The sequence below is a fragment of the Monopterus albus genome, unplaced genomic scaffold (genome assembly GCF_001952655.1).
Source record: "Monopterus albus unplaced genomic scaffold, M_albus_1.0 scaffold108.1, whole genome shotgun sequence".
Classification (NCBI taxonomy): domain Eukaryota; kingdom Metazoa; phylum Chordata; class Actinopteri; order Synbranchiformes; family Synbranchidae; genus Monopterus; species Monopterus albus.
The window spans coordinates 1,052,005-1,075,187 of record NW_018127988.1 but is presented as its reverse complement, the minus strand read 5'-3'; the positions used below and the strand labels follow the sequence as shown (position 1 = coordinate 1,075,187).

At 39.8% G+C, this 23,183-nt stretch overlaps 2 protein-coding genes across 4 annotated transcripts in view; one reads left to right on the top strand and one right to left on the bottom strand.

Annotated features, from left to right (window-relative positions):
- Positions 1–101: 101 nt before the first annotated feature.
- Positions 102–3,818, bottom strand: LOC109966261 (zinc finger protein OZF-like). Its single transcript, XM_020610974.1, has 3 exons — positions 3,732–3,818; positions 1,658–1,715; positions 102–1,545 (listed from the first exon to the last, which is right to left on the bottom strand). Exons 2-3 carry the CDS (start codon positions 1,704–1,706, stop codon positions 425–427), a joined length of 1,170 nt encoding a protein of 389 aa, XP_020466630.1. The 5' UTR covers positions 1,707–1,715; positions 3,732–3,818; the 3' UTR covers positions 102–424.
- The window catches only part of stx8 (syntaxin 8), a 33,111-nt gene continuing 13,498 nt past the window's right edge, over positions 3,571–23,183 (top strand). The window contains exons 1-6 of one of the 3 annotated variants that reach the window (XM_020610978.1): positions 3,571–3,637; positions 5,729–5,828; positions 5,931–6,025; positions 6,255–6,371; positions 9,782–9,915; positions 10,917–11,009. In XM_020610978.1, coding sequence (XP_020466634.1) covers positions 5,937–6,025; positions 6,255–6,371; positions 9,782–9,915; positions 10,917–11,009 — 433 coding nt within the window. In that variant the 5' untranslated portion in view covers positions 3,571–3,637; positions 5,729–5,828; positions 5,931–5,936. Of the gene's footprint in view, positions 3,638–3,818; positions 3,890–4,720; positions 4,865–5,728; positions 5,829–5,930; positions 6,026–6,254; positions 6,372–9,781; positions 9,916–10,916; positions 11,010–23,183 lie in introns of those variants that run through there. The other 2 variants (XM_020610977.1, XM_020610976.1) reach the window with 2 other exon arrangements.

The window sequence follows — 23,183 nt, the reverse complement described above, 5'->3', positions numbered from 1 at the left end:
GTACTGTGTGCACTGCTGATGCACGGAGCACACATCATGGATTCTGAGATCAGGGTTGGTGAAGTTTGTCCGACTTTCCAAGTGGAAATATGACTTCAGAAATTCCAAATTCCCAGTTCAAATGGAATGCACCATTATGCAAAGCATAACATATTCTAGGAACATTCATTTAAACAGCCAACGCAATTCAGTTAACAGTAATTCCAGAAATATGCACCTTCTGGCTTTGATCAATGAAAATACCAGGTGATAAAAGGCTCATCTGGAGCCCTGTACTAAAAATTTATAACTGAAATTCGTGGACATATACCAACGCAGGCAGCGAGGTGTTTCAAACTTAGTTCTCAATACACTTAAAATGTCTGGCTAAAACAAAACTGATTTGGGATAAAATGCCCTTTATATCCAGATTCCCCTTCTCTTTTCAAGTACTGGGATTCTCAGAGGGTCCTTCAAAATGTAATATGTCTTTAGACAAGTCCATAGACATCTGTCTGTGAATGTGTGATCTCCGGTGTCTACTAAGGGAATGGCTCCAAGAAAATCCGCGACCACAAGTGAAGCACAGATAGGGTCTTTCTCCTGTATGTCTCCGCTGATGTTTTGTCAGTGATTTGTATCGTGTGAAGGTTGCCCCACATTCACTGCAAATATACTTCTCGGACTTGATGTGAACATTTTGTTCATGTTCTTTCATGTTGCCCAGTTGTGAAAACCCTTTGCCACACACAGGGCAAAGATGTGGTTTCTCACCTGAGTGGGTCAAGCCATGAATATTCATATCCTGGCGAGAATAAAATCCTTTTCCGCAGATAATGCATTTATATGGTCTTTCCCCTGTGTGGCTCCTCATGTGTCTTTTAAGCCCTTCTGAGCGGGAGAAGCAGCTCTCACACACTGTGCATCTGAAGGGTTTCTCTCCTGTGTGGGAGCGGAAGTGCCGACGAAGCTCTGAGGCCTTAAAGAAACACAGTCCACAGTCTGCACAGCAATGTGGTTTTTCTGGCTGCTCTTCGTGTGTCTTTTCATGTGCTTTGCAGTGACCTGACTCAGAGAATCCTTTCCCACAGACCGAGCAGGTGAAAGGCTTCTCCCCTGTGTGCATTCGCTTGTGACGGACAAGCTTGTTGAGTTTACTGAATGTCTTCGTGCAGTATGAACACTGATGAGGCACCTTTGGTTTCTTTGCATGTGTGCGCTTATGCCTCTCTAACTTTGAAGGCCTGTTGAATACTTTTCCACAGTCAGGACAAGGGTGCTTGTTAGTCCTGCTGTGGCAGCTCTGGTGTCGGATGAGCTTCTCTTGTTGTGTGAAAGTCTTATCACAGTCCTGACACTGATGAATAATCTTAGGCTTCCTGAAGTGTACAGGTTTATGCCTCTCTAGCTTTGATGGTCTGTCAAATGCCTTGCCACAAATGAAGCAAGGGTAACATTTGTTTGATACGTTGCTCCCTCGCTGTTTGGAGTTCGTGGGCTCACTGGAGGTTGAAACATCATTGGACTCTGATTCTAAGTTTACCTTCACAACCACTTCTCCAGGACCTGAGGAACAATCACATCAAAGAATATCTTAGGAATACTCTGTCGAACAAATTAACTGAATTGACTGATGAGTGTTGACAAACAAACAAACAAAAAAAGTTTTGGCACTTACTTTCCTCTGACGGTTCCATTTTAGTGACAGATGCCGTGTCCGGGCCCATGACTACAGCCTATTTACACATAACACAAAACCATACAAATTTAGAAAAAATTATATCAGCAAATATGTACAACATAACAAGACTGATACTAGATTTTTGAGGTCTATACTGACTGTAATATTTGTCAGTTTAAAAAATGTGATAATATATTTTTAACAAGCACATAGCATAAACAAACAATATTGATATGGATTAGATTTGTAGTGCAGGTTTTTTTTTCCATTTGTCAATTTATTCTAGGGGATATGAAACAAACTTGTTACAGTTGAAAAAAAAAATCAACTCATCAGTGATGGGCAAACTATGTATGTTTCGAAATTATCTTATTTATGTACTACATTGTCTTGTAACATATTGGCTGACATATACAGTACACCGATACCAACATTGGTGCAATAAACTTAACCTATTTATTACAACTTCCTATTCTGACATCCTATTGCATCTATTTAGCAGGCATGCAAAAGAACTAGCGTCATAATGTCCAGTGATGCGATGAATGAAGCCGATTTCAACAAGGATCTGTTAAACTACAGCATGTGTAGTTAGACTGGGTTCAGTTATATGGGTAGTGATTTTTTTAATAATTCACAAAGTTCTTTCTATTAGAATTATTTATCCCATATATTTCTTCCCCTTTCATACTGCTAGCTGACAACCATAACCTTGGTGTGTGTGATAACGAGGAAACCATAGAAGACCATATAAAGCACAACAATCCAAAGGCTCCATCATTTTGTAAGCCAACCTTGTCTGGGAGTTTGCTGTTCACATTGTTTGCTTTGTTAGAGTGACGTTAATGATTTTAGTAAGAAATTACCCAAACATTAAACTAGGTATGAGGAGATCTACCGGGTGGCCTCTTTAACAGATACCCCTCTTCTCTGATGCAGGGTTAAGCAGTCGCACGGGCCCATTTGTGGGTGTTTTACAGCAGCAACACGATCCACTAAACAGCGATTCAACTTAGCTATTATTAACACTGGCATCTGAAAAATCAAACTACATATCAGCCTATTTGGGTAGAAGAAAGCATAACAATGCTAAACTTTAAATGAATAATATTTCAAAAGACGATAACTTTACTTGGGCTAGACCTGTCGAAAATAACTGCTGATGCAGAAAAGACCATTATTATTTGTGGTTATATTGAAAGATATTTCCCAGTTACGCTTAACCAGTGAAATTCAGAGAGACGAGGCGGTCCAAGTGGATACAAAAAACCGTGCTGGTTTATTCAAAGGATCACAGGTAAAGTTAACATTACACGCTCAGGTATCCTTCACCTCCAGTACTGCGCGCAGGCAGATGAAGAATGAAAGACCCCGAACCCAACAGGCCTGTGCATTATATCTGGTTTGGGCTAACCCCATTCTACACAGGCACTTCAAACCGTGGCGTCACCTGATATGCCAGCTTTACAGCTGACCGTAGCAGTAGTCAAAACATGGAGAAAATCAATGTGTGTGAGTGTTGATTAAGTGGTGTGTATCTAAGAACATACAGGACATTCAGGGACATGTCCGGACATTAAGCCTCGGAAGATATTATGATTAAGATTACGGCTAAACATATCATACAGTAGCCACTTTCTATCTAGTTATCCTGGAACATAAACAACCTGGAGTAACTCCTGGAAATGAGTAAGCATTTAACAGCCTGAGCTAGACATCCTGTCTACACTAAAGACATTTCTAATACAACAAGTACCTAACCAATATCTATCTGACTAAAAAATACCTAACAATATGATGTATGTAGCATCTGCACACATTGCGTTGAAGTGTTTTAATTGAGTTTAGTATGACTGCGTCACATAACGGAGGAACCCGTTATGTGTTAAACGATGACTTTAGCAATTCGATCGCTAAAATGGCCTTAAAACTGAGAGTAATGGGTGTATATCTGGGACACGCATGAACACAAAAAAGGTAGGTCACGTTAGCTAAGCTAAAGCTAACCTTGTCGCGTTAGCTAACTACGCTGCATAAGATTAAGATCGGGGCATAAAATATTGAGTCCCACCTCTCTAATTATCCGTACAAGCGATGGTTGTCACACCGTTTTCTCGCAACGTTTGAAATATAAGATACTTCACATTTATAGATGGCTAATCGCAGCAGCTAGCTAAACAAGCTTTTGTCGTCTCGAGTTAATGGTCGCGATACATTGAAGTGCCTCACGTAAGTTCCGGACTTCAACTCTTTAGGCTTAAAAGTGCAATTTATCGTTGCTTTATATTATTATCCATGCGGCACATAAAATAGCCGCCTTGTGCTATGATATGAAAATGATGAGAATAATTTACGCATTGTGTAACGAATATTTATTGTATTTAAAAGAAAAAAGTGTCTACCAAATAAAATTTACCTTAACTTTAGATAGTGTAACTGTTCAAATGACAGGTTTCATTTGAGAAGTGGGTTTATGTTTGTTGTTAATGGTGAGTTATTATTACTATTGATGAATTGGTTGAAATGTCGTGAATGGGATGTTAAGTGTTAGCACAGATGAGAAGATCTGAGAAATGTATTACTTTTGTTGTTAAAGAGGTTTATTTTGAAGGGCTGTGTGTCAGCCATGTGACTGGAGTTGAGTGAGGGGCGCCAATGTGGCATTATGGGACAGAGAAGAGACATACAGGCCCAAAGTTATTTTCTGCACATGGTTTTTGAGGCGCAAACGTTGTCAAGGTGTCTGAGGAAACACAGAGAAAAATAAAACTTTCTGAAGACATCTATACGAAGCGTGGCGATCCTTAATACTAGAACTAAACTAGTGCAGCTACAGATAGAGTAAACACTTTGAAATCATACACTGACAAAGAAATAATTACCTCTCATATTAAAATAAACACACTCCCTTCATCCTTGTCCTGGTTTAGTGGTAAATGTAAAAATCATTTTTTGGGATAAATCTTGTCAGGGTGATTGTTCACTGTTGTATTACAGTAGTCATTCCTGTGATAGCATGGCAGTGCAAAATTTTCTTCTTACTTTTTTCACCATTGAGAACAGTGGAGTCATATGTTCCTCGCAGTGTGCCGTAGTGACGTCACACCCAAACAAGAAACTGTTTGCTGGTGGTTACTGTTGGATGTCAGATAAGTGGATTTTCTCTTCGTAGCCAGTTTTTATCACAATGTCTCAGGATCCCTGGTAAGTAAGGCGTTCGAATGTTACAATAAAATTGGTTCGACCGTATCATTAAATACTACAAATGACTTTACAAACCCTTATTACACTCTCTCTGTAGCCTGCTAGCTTCAGTGGTGGCTAGCTCGTTCCTAGAAAAATTTGCGTTCGCCAAATGCAGTGATTTGCAGCTTCAGTGAGCCATAACTAAATATTTTCTCTATTATTTAAAAAATTTAGTAAGGCGGTTACGGACCAAGGCGAGGAAAAGCTCGGTTTTGGAGCATTATTATATCAATTACTCAGATTAAAACTGTGTGACGTTATCAGAGTAGAAAGAGGAAAAACGAATTTGTGCAATACTAAGAATGTCAAATAATAAATGTTTTGTGCTGTCTGCTGTTTCACCTCATTAAACTAAACTATAGTGACACAAACATCTCACAATACATCAGCGTTGCAAGAATGCTAATATGGTGTAGCTCAAGCTATTGAGGCTGTCAGAGATGGTCCTTCAGTTTTTCAGACACAACGGTATATTTGCCTATCAACATTAAATTCCATCAAAAACGAACAACACGATAATTTAACCCTTTTCTCAACATAAATATTGAACACTGAACTACAGCATGAGCTAACAAACGAAGCTAGTTAGTTCTTACTATAGAATATTTGTATAGCTGGCACCGTTTCAGGAAACACAACATGCCAGTTGTCTTCACGCTGTACAAATCCACTGGCCAGTGAGCCAGTCTTAAGTTGTGTTTTGTTCATTACCACATTAACCACAAAACCTACCACATAGTTTATCCGTGGTTGCTATTTGTCATGACTCAGTAATGATGGCTTAGTTTTCCTGACAGCTCTATCCCATCCATTGATCTCTAGGTTACAGAATTATGATGCCACTTGTCGCCTGGCACAGGAAGTAGCAGAAAACATTCATGAAAGGAACAGGCAGCAGAGAACGGGGGGAAACCCTGCAAAGGTGAGGTGTTCCATTCACAAGTAAAGTGGCATAGCCAACAAATATTTCCTGAAATAGGCTTTTCTAGTAGTCAGTTGTTGTGAATATCTCCTGACTTTTCAGATCAACATGACTCTACGGGCATCACTCCAGAAGCTGAAACAGAACATTGCCCAGCTCAAAGAGGGTTTGCTGAGAGCTTCATCATCTCGGCGCTTGTATCCTTCTTGCTTGCAGTAGCAGTTATGCTCCTTTAGAGGGCATTAGAGTAATTTTGAAAAGGGCTGGCCTGACGACCAAAGTGTCTCCTATTAGGAAGGTTTTTGTGTTCATTGGTTATTTCCAAACTGACCCAACAAAAAATGTCAGCAACATCATCTATCATTATCTCTAAAGGTGATTAAAGTAGTATAGGCCATTTGCATAACCTTAACATGGCATTATCAGAATGCAGTCAGAAGCTGATAGGAGGCAGAACCTCGTTGATGACCTGCTAACTAGAGAGAAGCAGCTCAATGCCACATTCAGGGGAGACCAAATGGAGCCAGAACCTGGCAGAACCAGGCAAGTTATTTTCTCCTAAATGATAGGAAAATATATATATATTTTTTTTTTTTAAAGCCTCTAGCTACATTTTGACAATTGGATCCAAATTTCACTGTATTTATGGTAAATGGACTGTATTTTATATAGCGCTTTCTCACAGTGTGTTGCACTGGCCAAAGCACTTTACAGAAGATCATACACCATTCATTCACACACAACATTCACACACCGATGACGACAGGCTGCCATGCACTGGCGCTAGTCATGCCACCGAGAGCAATTCGGGGTTCAGTGACTTGCTCAGGGACACTTAGTCGAACCACCAACTTGCTGCTCAGGAGACGACTGCCCTACCTCATGAGCCACAGCCACCCCTATGATCAATTTAGTACTGTGCTTAAATTCATACTAGTAGTTCACTTTTACCCCATGTAGCTGGCAGGGACTTCAGTGGCTTTTCTATTGAAACCACTGGTGAATTCTCATCAACGCAGAATGTGAACATCAATGTAGAATTATTTCTTAAACTATAAAGGATTGTTGCACCTGATTCGTTCTTCATTTTTTCTCTGGAATATTTCTCCCTCCTGAATTTCTGTCCATCTCTGTCACTCGGTTTTAGAAAGGCCAAACCAAGAATTGCCCCATAATGCTCAGGGGCCATCCAGCTCAGAACATGCCACCTTTCATTTTGTGATATTCCTCTGTGAGGTCTTTTTTTCTACAATATTTAGTGCTGGTTGCCCAATTAAAAATAATGAATCTTCATTCACTTGTCGGTGTTCTTGAACAGAGAGGTCATAGGCTGTGTTCTCTGCTTTGATGATGTGTCACTGGTCACTGACTTTCTGTTAAAGGCTTTGCACATCTGGTATGACCCATGTGCCGTGACCTCTCTCTGCGCTATCACTCGGAAGGAAGTCTGTCTGTCTGACATTTTGACAGGGTGCTTAACGTCATAGCTAATTCTTTTCCATTAAGAGATTTGCTCGCTTTGCACTGTTGATCACACAACTCTTGAAACGGACACACACACTCTCATTCATACAATTGGGTGTGTGCATCTTGATGAACGGGTGGAAGGAGTGGGTTTACAGTTTATAAGTCTTGACTGTGGAGGTATTCAAAGAGCTGAATGCCATAGCTTAGGTCCTCTCAGTCATCTGAAGTCATGTTAGTGTGACAGCTTTGAAAACGTTTGGCAGCACATAGTCATTACTTTGGCTGACATTTGATCTAGTGCAGGCCAGGTGATATTTGTTTGGACAGAAAGAGGAAATGTCATGTTGTTAACTTCCTCCAACTTCTCATGTCTCTTTTATAAAGGATCGGGGGGGGTTGTGTTTGTACACACACACACACACACACACACAAATATGTTCTTTTTTGTTCATGTTATTTTTGCATTAGAGGCTCCACATTTTTAGAAAATCTCCTGTTCTGTACAGTATGTCAGTCAGCTTTATTACCAGTATGTCAGTCAGCTTTATTACCATAGATATTTTTTAGAGTAATAGACACTGCATCACAGTTTCATCAGGTCAGTACAATTTGTTGTACAAGCGGTCCAACAGTACAGCACAACCTTTATTGATACCTTGATATGAGACTATTTCTCTATTTTTCACAAGCTTTGGTTTTGTGATTGATCTGCTTAGCACTGCTTTACACAGGCTTTCATCTCTTTACAGCCAACACATCCAGTTACATAAGAGGCTATGTGACTATATCTTAAATTAAATTTGCTTGGCAAACTCTAATTATGAGGTCATAGGGTTTTTAGTTTGCGCATTGAGACCTAAATTTAATAGTGATGTGTGGTGGGTAATTATGATTTGTAGGTAGGATCAATCCCCACTGTGTGGTCTCTGAGGACAGAATGTAGGAGGGGGTTGATTGGCCATGCTTGGATAATCTAAGATGTTCTTTTCTTTTTTTGTGAGAACTTTGGGTAGAAGAAAAGAGAAGGAGGTTGCAGCAGCAACTTTAGACTGGCACAGAACATTCTAAGCACCTCTATTTCAGACTAAGCAAAAAGCAGACATGGCGCCTACATTTGAAGGTTCAGTTTATCCTGTCGCCCCACGGATTCACCTTTCCTGCATTATTCACCAACCTTTCCATTGTGTTTGATTGCCCCAGAAATAGCTGTAAGTACTCACCTGTCCAAGTCACTGAGCCAGTACCTGGGTGCTCAGGTCCAGATAGTGTCAGTCTAGTGCCGTGTGACTGCCAAGATACAGTATGTGCTTGACAGATTTTGGCACTTTCCACTGACTGGTTAATTGGATCTTCACACACTGGGCATTTGCAGGAGGAAGTGGAGGGCTGGCACACAGTCTCACAATAATCAAAAATGCCAGAGAGATTAGACTGAACACCTTGTCTCACCTACCCCTCTGATGGTATCAACCTCAGCTAGCCAGCCAGCCTTGTGAATGGTTTCACAGCGCTTTACTGGGCACTTCAAAACAGCTAGAAGTCATCCTCTCATTAAGATATATCAGCTGGGGCAAGATAAAGGTTTTATGCATCACTTGCAAAATAAATACATATATAAATAAAGCATAAAAGCTTTCACTTGAAAGATTGGATTAAAATATAACCATAAAAAGATATAATGATGATAACTGGACAAGCAAACACCTCTATTTTAGTATACTAGTATTACTATTTTCTTAGTCACTTAGAAACCTACATGTGTCTCAGGTCTCTTTTCCTGGGCTTGGCCAGCAGACAACAGGCTCTCGGCAAAATGGTTAAATCCAACCCCACACAGAGGAGGGCTACAAACATTTATAGCTAAAAGCACACAGCTTTAAGCTATTAGCAGCAGAATAGCACAGTCCAGTGCAGAGTTCTCTGGTTTGTCACTTTGTCAGAGAAAAACCTCCCCAGCAGTCCACAGTCCTGACAGATTTAACATACACTGTTTACACACTGTGCGGCCTAACCTGGTATTTTTTCAGTCATTCAAATAACTTAAAAGACAAAATAAGTAAATAAATACTTTTTTCAGATCTAAAGGATTTTGTTGTAATAAAATGTAAATTACTGCAAAAGGGACATGCTCTGCCCAGATGTTTGCTGTAAGAGCTGAACAGATGTGTATTGAATGTTTATCTCAACCAGGCGTATTGAGTGTGTTTACCTAAAGCTCAGTGATGCATAATAAGTGTTTCAGATTTGTGCAGTGGAATGGGCACTTTTGAAATCTACTTTTAGTTGTAGTGCTATGTTATGCGCTGTGAATTGTCTTTGACACAGTAAGAGCTGCTCTGCTTTCAGGTAGGAATAGGACTTTTTTGGGCTTCCAAAACAAATTTTTATTTTTTATGTTGGCCCTCTTGTTATGTCAAAAAAAAAAACTTAAATAGCTGCAGTGAAACACTTTAGAAACTAATTATTGTGATGATGATGTTTCACAGGTTGAAACTGATGGCTGGAGGGGCGGGAGCTAGCGAAGGAGTCGCAGCTAACCCCTGGTTGGTCAACGAACCAGAGGAGACCAGAGGGCTAAACTTTGGGGAAATCAAACAGCAGCAACAGCAAATCATTGAAGGTAATGACATGTAAGCGGAACACGGACAAACTTGATAAGCTTTTCAGATGCACTGCTTTTGTTTCTGAAAAGACAGTATGTACTTTCATGCAATTGAGTGAGCATGTTTTTAAATGTGCTGTTTTGTTTCTTGACCTTGTAAGTACCTCTCCACAAAAAAAAAACAGTGGCAGTCCCATCATAAACATTTATAGAATGTCTTAATCTGCACAGTATATGAACAATATGCACACCACCCTCTGTTTGGCTAGTGCACGAGAAGGCTAGTTGTGTTTGGGAGAACGTTCAGTTAATAGCTATCAGAGTATTGTAGACGGAATGCTAACATTTTAACTGGCATTGACCATGCTGATCTATGCTAATGTATAAAAGCTGATTATTAGAATTCACATCTATAGTAGTTGCCTCAATATTTCATCAGTACCGTGTGCCTTATTTGCTCCCTTGTTTGAACAGATAAATTACCATATTACTTCGTTTATTGTACACCCCTGCTAAATTTTAAATTTGGTTCTTGTCCATATAAGTCTATTGATAGCAAGGGCGTAATGATTAATTGATCTGACTCTATGCATCAGTTAAATAACCAATGATATGATGTCATTGGTGCAAAGGCAAACATCTATGTATATATAATTTTAAAATACACCTTCATTTGACAAAAATCACAAAAATTCTGCAGTAATGCAGGAAAGGGGTTTTCCCAGCTTTTCTAAATATAAGGTTTGACAATGTAATGGCTTCCTGTTGAATTGATGGGTCATCATGAGTTCTTTTTTGCACTTGAATAGAACTTTTTTATTGAGCACAGCTCAATAAACCTTTCAATTTATTTCCCTGAACTGAACACACTGACTTTATTTTTGCCTTGCCTTGTGAGGTATTTTCCTTGACTCTTATTCTGTGTCTTGTTTTCTGGCATTGCAAAATGTTGGCGCTCTCTTTCCTCTGTCTCCTGTCAAATGTATAATGTTTAAAATTTCTTTCCCCTCTCTTCTCAGCTCAGGATGCAGGCTTGGATGCACTGGCAGCTGTCATCAGTCGACAGAAGACAATGGGCCAGGAAATTGGCAATGAGCTGGATGAACACAATGGTAAAGTTTAATGTGCATGTGCGTCTGTACATATGCGTCAAAACAAATTCCAGACACATTACGCGCCGCATAGTGAAAGCCGTGAGACATACTTGTTCTGCAGTGGAACAATTTGCTTCATGTAACTTGCACACCACAACACTGACATAGTTAGTAGCTACACTTGCCTACCATTTATTAGATTGAGTGGCCTCACACCAGTGTCATGAACTACGTAATTATCCTTTGTCATATATCCCACAGGTCAAAGTAAGCTCTCTTTATGTGACCAAATACACTGAAAACACTATAAATTTGTGTTATGGAATCAGAGCTGCTCACAAGCTATTGGTGTTTCTGAGTTATTTCTGGTAAAATGCCTCTCCTCGGTCCACAAATAGCTTCCGTCACTATACAGAAAGCAGTATATCACTCCAGGCTATTTTCCTGCTCAGGCCACTGGTACTTGAGACACAAGACTTTGGGATGATAATCTGTCAACCGCTGAACATTACGATCCTTTAATGCTTCCTTTAATTGCTCTCTAAAGACTACAGCAGTTAAAAGGCCAAAGCCTAAGTGTTACCTTACAGAGAGGATGTACGCATGTATACATGCACTCAGATTCATCTGTTATTATTTGTTGTTGTTGTTTTTTAATTGTTAATTGCATTAGTCTGTCAACTTATCTTCTGACAGCCATGAAAAGAAAATACACTTCAGAAACTGTAGGTCGATGAAATAGGAAAGTGGGTAATTTAGATTTAATGGCTGTTATAACACCTAGCCTAGGGACAACAGTTGAAAATTATCCTTTTGGCTAATATTGGCATGTTTACAGTGATGTTGATTTATATGCATTGTCCCTGAAATAAAGTAAGTCCACATAAAGCAGTAATAAAGGAGTGATGGGGCTGAGTTCCATTGTGGATAGGTGACTGGTGGCTTTATCACATGTAGTTAAGTGTGAGGGGGTAGACTTGATATCTGTGGGCTTTACAGATTCTTAGACTTTATAAAATTACTTGTCAGAGTCTTCTAATTGACGAGGTAACCTCATCTAGATTTGTATTACAGACCAGTTATTGTCTGTTTCTGAAGTGATGACAAGCTTCCAGCTGGGAAACAAGGGTGCTGTACTGACCTGTAATATCCTGTCTGAGCATTTGTACCCAAACAAGTCCAGAAGTTGTATAACCGAGTGATCTCGACTTGGAAACAACCGACCTTCCCTTCTGCTGGGAAGGGACGGCAGATGTTTGGCTGATTCTGGTTGACACCAGTAGGAGAAGGGAAGGGAAAGAAAGGAAAGGAAAGCTGATTGTTTTTGCCCGCTCTCCTGTTACCATTTTGAACTAGATACGGATCATTGCTCTAATGCTCCGGCTGGTGTGTTTTTCTTCTCGTTTTTTCAGCTTGATGTCAGTGTTTCCAATAATATGAACCTGAACGGGTGATGGGAGAGTTCTAACTGAGAATAACACCAGTTCCATTGCAAGCAGGCAAATGATTTTGGGCCTGAAAACAATGGCCTGTCACTGCTTTTGTGTGTGTAGACATGACTTAACTATAGATTTGATGGGAACTCAACTTTGATTTCTGTAAGGGCCAAATTATTTATGCCACCTGTGTTGAAACCGAAACCGCCCAAATCTATAAAAGCACCCACACATTTCCACCAGGTTTTTTTTCCCCAAGTGTTTCTTGGTATGGTAAGGAATGAGATAACGTTTTAATAAGATTTAGCTATATACTGGCTGATGTTTCATACATAGGATAGCCACAGTGTGTGCAATGTAACTGACCCATCAGTGGTGGAAAGTAACTAGGTGCATTTGCTCAAGGGCTGTGCTCAGACAGTCAAACAGTGGCATTTTTTCCACTAGGCTTGAATGTATCTGACCCTCTAATGTTTGTAACCGGCAAGGATCAAAATATAGAAACACCTTTGAATATAATGTAATCCAGTACAACACATCTTGAAGACCCAGCTTCAGTCCGGCCCTCTTTGGTAGTTAGTCCAGTATGCAAGGAACATCGTTTCTGTGTTCTTACGTTTTATATTCCTGTTATTATAGAATTAACTCTGCATTAGTACAGAGTGCATTTGTCCCTTGTTTGGGTAATGTATATCTTTTTGAGACATTAAGGCTAAATGAACGAATGTTTGCCATAGACCAAAAAAAAAAAACAAAACAAAAAAAAACTGAAATGTTTTGTTCCTAAGCTTGTATAAAAATGACTTGGATTATTGCTTAAGATGGCCTTTGTATGTGCCATTTTAAAGTACTTGTATAAAATGTCGAAAAACAAAGAGGACAGTTTAATGGTTTTGTAACGGCAGGTAAAATGGGTTAAAGTACTAAAGCGGGGAAAAGGCCAGGCTCCTTGTTAATTGTGATGGTTGGCGCGTAACCTTGGCATCCAGCTGTTTTTCTGTCCTGGAGGGTTTCCACCTCTGATCACTGTACTGTAACAGTGTTTTCCTATAAATAGATTAAGCTCTTTGTAGTTTGCCTGTTCAAGTGTAGCTCATGACACAGATGCAGTGGAGGCTGCAGCCATTTCCTTTTCGGGAAGCGATTCCAGCTAAGGTCAGCAAAGAAGGTGACCCATTTCACAGGTTCAGGGCTGAACCCAAGGCCCTCAGTTACTCCCCTCTCAGTCTTATCTGGATTAGAATGAACTGAGATGTAGAAATGAGCTAGCAGACCAATTACCTTAATTTCAGTCACTTTTCTGGTGCACAGTGTTGTGTACAATGTTGCATACTGAATATTTTCCCATCTTAGTTGCCAGTCACCGCAAAAGGAGACATTTCATCATGATTGTTTTTATAGTACAAATAGTTAAATGATCCACTGGTCTCTGGTTTTTTACCTATTTCTTATACAATGTTGCCAAAGATGCATATATTTTCTTTTACTCATTAAATGTTCTAGAAATTCCAACTAAAATGGCTTGCGTCAGCAGTGGCCACCCCATGGCTAGTTCATTAAAAGGGGTGGCAGGAGTTTGTCTCATTTTTAAAAGTTTTAGGGGCTTCTTCTGAACTGGATTTGACTGGTGGTGAAATACTGCTTCTGACATACCTGTGCCATGTGCTGTAATGCTCCTGCTCTGCTATTTGCTGGTGTCGCTTGTTTATTTACAGTAGGTGTGACTGAAAACCATGTGATTCAGAAAGGCATAGAGAGACAGTAACTCTCAAAAATATTTTTCAAGTATATACAGCTTGATGAAGATCAGCCTAGATCAATCAAACAAATAGACCATGAGTTCTCTGCATGTTTGAAGTTCAGTAGTAGTTTTCAGCTTAACTAAATGTGCTCCACAGTGTTCACCATACATCAACTGTTCAAAGAAATCAATTCACTGCCATTTGTTCCATATGTTTGAGACCTTCTGGACCAAATTTTAGATTATTCCAAAAGATATTTTCTTTTAGGCACTGAAACAGGTCAGACTGAATGTACACCTTAAAAAAGTCAGGAATGTCTGAAAAGGAGTAAGTCATGATATGATGATCAGAGGAGTTATCAGTGCCTTTTTCAAACTCTACTATCTTCATCCTGATTTAGAGAATCGTGGTGTGTAAGTCATGCTTTCATTTTGTTATATTAATTCCTACTAGACAGTTTTCAAAGCCAGAGCCCACATTTGGCCGTATCCTAGGACCGAATCACTAAACAGGGGAATCTTGGAGAGTGAACCGTTTTATATTTATATTCTCTGAAGACAGAATGACAAAAGATAGCCAAATGAGGATGCTCCACTTCGCACCAGGGTGAACTCCTCTGCTACAGAGTACAATCAATCACAAGTCCTCGTGTCCTTATTTCTCTATCTATCCATCCAGGCATCCATCTCTGTCTAAGGCTCACTGGTGTCATGCTGATAGAGTTGTGGGGAAGACTGGGCTAACAGTGAGGCTCAGTCAGGAAATTAACATTTTGGGACAATAAAGAAAACCATCTGAAGACATTTCATCAATCAAGTCGCCTTTTATTTCCCTCAGCGAAATAAGGCCCCTCACTCAGAAAGAATAGGTTTGCACTTTAGTTTATTTCTTTTTTTGCTGTCTTATAATGGAAACTGTTGTGCATTTTAATAGTGTTTGTGATGCTCCTGGTTGGTTTTAAGTGTCTTAGTTTTGGAGTTTCAGATGGTGGTTCAAAAAGAATGCAGCTTTGGGAGTCTGTCAAAATGTGAGAATGTTTCCGTGTTTATATTTTTTTGACAGTGTCACGATGTATCTTCCTTCAATTTGTAGTCTATTTCATATATCCCAGGGAAAGCTTCTATGCCATGCTTGTCCAGAAAACAGTAGGAATTTACAAGAGTAATTTCTGGGTGTTTTTCTGTCCTGTTGTTTAAGGAATATTATAGAACTGTGCATTTAAAAACTACCCATTGTGTGGATGAAGTGATCCTGAGTTTGCATGTTTGCAGGAGCTGATGTTTCTTTGGGTGAATTAGCATGAAATGGCTCAGGACAAATCTCTCACAGTCAGTCTGTGTGACAACAGTGGTGTCAACACACTCCTCTAGCAATTTAAAATGTAGCTATTGTACTGATATATTTTTTCAGCAAATAAATTGGACACTGTTCTGTGTACATGTCAAAGGTAGAGGACAGTTTTGAACTGGATTTTAAAGGAGATGTGACCATTACTTTTTGGATATAAAAATGATGAATGTTTTCCAGGAGACACTGTCTGAAAATATATTTTGTCTTATATTTTGTTTTACTGCATTGCGCCCCTTATTTCAAACCAGCTTTGAATTTAGCCATGAGGAACAGCTATAAGATAACAAATCATACCAACTGCTTCTTATATTGTGAGCCTTAGGGGCTGATGTATCTTAGAAAATGACCAGAATATAGATATACTACTGCGCCTCATCCATTAGACTCGGCTGCAAAGCTGGTTGAAAAGGCCTGAGGTAAAAAATGCAAGTCAGCATGTGGCTACCCGTCTTTACTTCCAGCTTTGCATTTTTGGGTTTAAGGCCCATGACGCACGAAGCTGACAATCTGCCGTTGGCCACTGTCGGGCCTTTAGTGAACGGCTGTCGCGCTCGCCTTTGTGGGATGTCCCACATTGTTGGGAATAGTTGGACCCTGTCGGCGGCTTTTCATCTGATTCGGCACATTGAATCGGTGGCAGACCCCAAATTATATTTTGTTCAAAACATTGATATACACCTTAATAATTATTATAAACCTTAATAACATATGATTACTGAAGTTTGTTTTCCTCAGAGTAAATGGTTACCTGAGGTTGGGTTCTGCAACTTCTCCACAATAAAAGAATTGATATTCTGCACGCCTTTATGGAACTATTCTGGCTGCATTACTGCCGCACTGTTACTGCTGTTCTCATTGAAATCGTTTAGAGATTTCTACATTATTACTTTTGAAGAGGGAGCAAGAACTTCGCAAGTGGCCATTCTTGTGTACCATGGATTCTGTGAAAGTACATAATTGAAAAATATGAAGTATCGGCCATTATACGGATATTACACTGTCCAGTGTTCAGTATCGGCCATTATACGGATATTACACTGTCCAGTGTTCAGTGTTACTTCACAGGGTTACCTGCGCAAAAAGAGGATGTAATGTTTTGACTGCATAATGTTTGCACTGCCAAACCACTGCTATGGCTTTTCCGGGAGGACTGCCTAGTACGTGTGGTATGTGTACAATTTAGCATCAAACCTATGTTGATATTGTGCTGTAATTTTTCCCTGGAGAGCTTTTGCGGACAGATTGTCCAGGAGAAGCACATTAGCCGTATGTGTTGGTGGTATTGGTGGTTGGGAACCTCTGCAATTTTAGCTGCCAGTTCCTCTGGCTCTGGGCGAAGGATTCCCTGCCATTTAATGGTACCTTAGACTGACTCATGCTTGGCCTGGTAGGTCCCTTTTGGCTAACGCAAGTTACGATGGGAACAAATCCCCCCCTGTTTATTTAATTGCTAACTGCTCCAGTTTGGAGGCCACGTTCAAAGGGCTGACGAGAAGAGCAGCCTCACGTTCCCCTCAGCCTCAGGGTAGCATGGGTCATCCCCATAATGACTGGAAGGACTTACTTTCCAAAGGCTGCCTCAACCCAAAGGTAGCACATGGTTCCCATTTAAGCACAGGGGGAAGATTGCACCTTCATCTGTTGGGCATTTTGATGTTTCTGTGCATGTGCAAGTGCACATATATATATATATTTGTTCTTTTAGCACCCTGCACTCTGTGTGTATTTGTGTGCACAGAGATGAGTGTGTGTTTGAGAGCGTACACGCCTTGTCTGAGTGTGAGATCACTGTGTTTGTACTGACTGTGTACACCACATGTCCAGCACATGTTGCGAGGTTGTGATTGGCACACAGATCATATTTGTATCTGCATGAGGAGCTCAGGGGCCACAGGCCAGTTTGAGATGGGATGGAGTTCGAGGTAAATGCCAGTGCAGGACCTCACACACAGACAGACACACAAACAAAGTGCAGTAGAGAGCAGGGTGGGCTAATTTTACAGATGGACAGTGCAAAGACAGCAAGGCAAGGAAGATGGAGATTTCTTGCAGTGAGTGATGGAGCGAGATGGAAGAAACGACGAGGGGAAAAAAAGGATGTACGGAAACGGGGAAGAGAATATGAGAAATTCTAAAGGTGGAAAAAAAGACAATAAAAATGGTACAAAGACATGCTATTCTCTCAATGAAGAACATAGCCAGGTGAACTCACCCATGAGGAACTCTTAAAAAAAAAAAAAAAAGTTTTAATTGAGTAGCAAATACAAGAATGGAAAGAGCAAATTCATCTCATCTCATTTTCTATACCGCTTAATCCTGAACGGGGTCACGGGGGGGCTGGAGCCAATCTTAGCCGGCATCTGGCGAAAGGCGGAAAGAGCAAATTCATATTAAAAAAAGATTTTAAGTAGAATTTTAAAGGAGAGAATAATAAGTTTGCATTTGTGTGTCTTTATTTGCCACAAAGTGTTTAGGAACAAATTTGGTTTGTGCACATATGGTAGCACAAGCTGAGCTAATAATACATTTTTAAAGAGCAGTTATTGTTTGACCACATTTGTGAAAATCCTTCACTTACCTTTTGTATTTTTAGTGATTTTACTGTGTTTATGTACAAAGTGTTTGTACAAAGTAACTGTAGATATAACATTTATGTTGTTAATGCATCATTGAGGTATTTGACGGGAGGAGATGTGCGCGTAAGTGATTCATCTGTGTCCCATTAGAAACTGTTACAAGGCTTTTAATCTTTAGTGTAAAATGTGTCACCTATCTAGAACAAAATCTTATCATGTGTTCTGCCGCATTGATTGTTATCTGATAACCCTGCATGACTGCAATCAGACACAAGCTGCAACAAAACTGAGGATCTGACAAAAAAATGGTTTCAGACCTCGGTTTGCCTCAGAGGTTAAACAAGAGGCCATTTATTGGCCTCTTTCTGTGTGTAAAATGTTGACATCCATTTTATGCATTATAAGTGCTGCACAGATCTGTGCTGCTTGAACAAACATATGCCCATAAAACTGTTGTTTGATCTATTATCTAATCATTATCATCTGTTAGTTTTGGCTCAGAACCAACCTTTCATTTTCGCCCCAGGCTGCTATTGTTGTATGTTTGATACAGGCTCTGCTGTAAGTCTTTTCATGTGGGCATAGGTCTGTGCAGTACTGTATTTTTAGGATTTATGGACAGTTTTTTATATATATATATATATATCATGCATGCAGTTTTTGGTTGTATTGCAAGGAAATCTACATACAAGTAACAATCGTTATAATGATATTGCAAGTAACACTTCAGCAATAATCTTTTAACACGTTCATTCAGCATTTGTTAGCCCATTTATTTAATATTACATACAGCAAAATTTTATTTGTTGATCAAATGAGGGGCTTAATTAGTACTTAAAGAAGTATTTCATATGGCTGTAAAACCGGTATTTGAATTATACAGGAGTATACTATTTCTAAATGATGATAATGATTAGATGTAGGTTGTGTGTTCTTTTACTTCTGAAATGGTTTTGTTTTTGTGCCAGCAGATGAAGAATACGCTACATGCAGTATTTTTAATTCAGAAAATCACAATACACATACTTAAAGATGTCCTGCAAAACATCAGTTTTTCTACCTATGAAAATGATGATAAAAGTTACTGCATGTAGTTCATCATTCACTTTCATGAACTTCAATATTTAATCAAAAATGTGAGTCATAACAGTTGCCATATGGAGCTCTCTGCTCCCTCATGCAGCAAACAGATGAACCCACTAGTGGGCAGTAGAGGCAGTGGCAACACACCGGTTTTGGTTTGCTTCGACCAAATTATATGATTCATGACTGTGTGCTTTCTCTTCTATGGGATAGGCCTGTTGTGGCGGTGGAGTGATTCAAGTTTAGGGTGGATGAAGAGAGTCATAGGATCACACCCAGGATTTGTTCATTTGTTTATTTCCTCTAACAAGGTTTCTTCTTCTCCTCCCATAATCAGCACCTCTTTTCTTTTTGCTCATCAGCTGCGAGAGCTGGGTAGTTGCATGACAGCAGTAGATAGGTGCCACTGTTTAAGTGGCTGCAGCATAGATAAACAACTGTACTGTAATATTGGTGCATCATTCGTTCATGTGTCTTGTACATATACATGTACATGTGGTTTTATTCTCTGTGTTTAAGTGCCATCAGCACATGTAGCCCACAGTGGAGCATGTAGTCGTGTTACATCGTTTTTTTTTTTTGCTGTTTGCTTAGTGCTTTGCACCTCTCCTAGCTGTCCACAAGCTAATGGGGAGGCTGGTTCCTCTCAGGATAGGAAGTTGTTTCAGCCACATTGTTGGCCAAACATTTATTCTGGCCTCCATGTGCAATTACACTAAATCCACCATGTACTTCCTAAGATTTTCATCAGTTATGCCATGTGCCACCTGATATTCCAAGTGCTCCTTCTTGTCAATTTGTGATTCAAACATGCGGTGTCATTATATTCAAACACAGTTTTTGTGTATCTGGTAGGACAGGAGGTTTGTTTGGCCTGCTTGTTATCTTTCTACAACCCTCTTTGTATTGTTTTCAAGCTACTGATAGAGCGCTGTATCTGAGGTGCCCCAAATTAGGACTTTGAACTTAAGATCCTTATTGAAATAGCTCTCAGGAAGATGTTCACGCGTAGTACATGATCCAGAGTAAAGTCCAGATTTGATCCCACCTTGTCTTAGAATTTCCCAGGCTGAGCAATAACACGGTGGTGTTTCATGTTCTGCATCTGTACTAATCTTCAACAGATGACTACCATCTGGGCCTAAATTCTATTATCAAATCAAATCAAATTTTATTTGCATAGCGCCAAATCACAACAAAAGTCATCTCAGGACACTTTACAAAGTAAGGTCTAGACTTTACTGTTATCAATATTATTACATAGGGAAAACCCAACAAATCCCCCTTGAGCAAGCACTTGGCGACAGTGGGGAGGAAAAACTCCCTTACTCTTACTCTTACTTATCTATCTCTTATCTATAAAATAACATGCCTATCATCTCTATCCTGTTCTCTCCCTGAATAGCACTGTGGGTTAACACCGTAGCGATAACTCCTCTTCAGTCTGGGACATAATGGCTTGTCAGAATGCATGTCACCTCCGGGAAATGTGTATGCTCATGTGCGAACCTTCCTCTGTTTGGAGTGTACCTGTCTGCATGGTGCTCATAGAGCTTGGCGCATATACATGTGCTCGTGTCAGCATCTGTGCATGAGAGCATGTGTGTCAGTGCATTATGAGTGAAACAGGGTCTGGCATGAAGATCAAAGTCCCACCATAACTCTTCATTCAGCCAGCCAGCCAGCGTATTGCCAGGAAGCTCCACTCACCACAGGGGATGTTGAGTTGTTAGACTCAGATCATTTCAATTAGACCACAGTTGTTCAGTTAGTGAGAAATTCCCAGACCCCCCTCCCAGTTTGTTTACAACTGACTCATAATCAAGAAAACTAATATGGAATTTGTTTCAAATATGACTGTAGCTGCTTTATTAAAAACAGAAGTAGAGGCGTTAGGTCATTTCAATGTTGAAACATGGTCACCATCAGAAATCATCAGATTTGTTGTCACTTAGCTTACCTTGTATTAAGGTCATCAACAGCATAAACTAATGAAAACTCCACAAGTGTCACTGTGATAATGTATAATCATAAAGGTAACTAAATATAATGATGCAGGTTAATTTATATTTATAATGGTTTGTTACAGGAAGTCTTGTTGAAGGTAAAATCTACTGTAAACAACTATAATTTCTGTTTGCACCAGAAAAGCACTCTCTGATTAAATGAGCTGTTGTAAAAGGAAGGTAGCAAAATAATTTTCATTTCCTCTCACCACAATTACATTTTATAAACTTTGTTTGTATTGTATAGTGTTTTCATTCTAAAGGACAGTATAGTAACCACAAGGTGCAATAGATACACTGGTAACTATGCCAGAATCCAGTAGGAATTTCATGTGTTGTTTTTTCATTAGTATCCTACTTCTCAATCTATCACACCCTTCTTGGCTGTCCTTGCTAATGAAGTGTGATGGTAGTGGTGAAATGTAGTCGTGGCTTGTTTGGAGGTGCCATGCCAGTGACAGGGTGGTCCCTGCTTCGCACTTATGCTGCTGCTGGCACCCTCATCACCCAGACATTGTTTGGTGGTATCTGGCTATAAGAGGGGTGATGAGAGAAAGCCAGGTAACGGTCAGACCTCTCCTCATTGCTGTTTGTCTTTGCACCATTTTTATATTTTTAAACTTTTCTTTTAATTTATCCTAAAATGACAGAGTCAGTGACTTGTGTATTAGTTGCAAGTAATGTACTGTTAACTTCAACTCTTGTTCATTGCATTCACTGTTCTCTAATGTCTGGCTGTGCAAGATGAGGGATGCTGATGAACCTGGCAGCCCCACACAGAAACAATTCTTTCTGAGAAGCAGATAAAATCTGGAAATGACATTATGGGTTTGGATGTAATTAGCTGTGTGTGTCATATTGATGGTTTTCAGCTGTCAGTGCTAAAACATTTTACAGCCAGTACATGCCCAATTGTCTTAATGAGGTTTTATTATTATTCAGCCAGTATCATAAGATGACTCATTGTTTTTTTTGTTTATGTGTACAGTGCTGGTTAGTACCCAGGTTGTTTAAAAAGCTTCAGTGGTATTCTAGCAAATAAGTGCTCCTGAGAGCTCCCTGATTTGCTCAAGAATAGTTTGAATTATTCTGTCTGAGCCTGACAATGCACCGGAGCACCACTGAATGGGCAACTATAAGCAAGGAGGGAATATGGGCGACTGTGGTTCAGTGGGTAGAGCAGTCATCTCCCAACCAGAGGGTTGGAGGTTTGAATCACGGTGCCTACAGTCCACATGTCGAAGTGTCCTTGGGCAAGATACTGAACCCTCAAGTTTCCCCCAATGGTTTAAGCCATTGGTATGAGTTGGCGCCGCAGATGGCTGCCTCGGTTCTGTACCGGAAACAAATTCCTTGTGTGTAACATACTCGGCCAAATAAAGTCATTATCCTTCTAGAAAAGAAACATCAAAAGAAATCATTTTCTCAGCTGTCAACATTTTTCAATGATTTTCATCTGTCATTAAAAGAATACCTTATCAGCATGACTTAACAGGAATATAGCCTGATAACCTGAATTCCTGGCTGTAGGTCTGTACACCTTTAAAGTACATCCTACAGCAACATGTGTATCTGATGAATGCATTTGATTGTGTAGGTGAAACCCAGTGTACTCCTCCAACAGAACTTTTGTTGACTGGATTTTCATAATTCACACAGGCCTTCTCTCTGGAATCTAGCAAGTACAAACCCAGTGGTCTATATGTGCTAAAACTGAACTAGTGTGGAGATTCTTGTCAATTTATGGGCCTTTCTTTGAAGTGTGTTCTTTCAAATAGAGGTTGAACTTTGAGAAAGTCATTCATCAGCTGGCCCTTCTTTTCTGTGTCCATCATGCGCGATGATGGATCTTATGGTAAACGTAGCAGGGTTATGGAGATGAAACTGTCCACGGACACACAGCTGGTTTGAGTTTCAAATTGGCACACAAATGGTTAGGATTAAGGCTGGAAATGTAAAGGTTCTATAAGGGATGGTAGTCAAGGGGGTGAGGCACTGC

What these genes read in the sequence shown, in the direction of transcription:
- LOC109966261 (XM_020610974.1), bottom strand. Translation starts at nt 1,706, where the DNA reads ATGGGCCCGGACACGGCATCTGTCACTAAAATGGAACCGTCAGAGGAA. An exon ending in AATGGAACCGTCAGAGGAAA is followed by an intron (nt 1,546 to 1,657) that starts GTAAGTGCCAAA and finishes ATTGTTCCTCAG; the next exon opens with GTCCTGGAGAAGTGGTTGTG.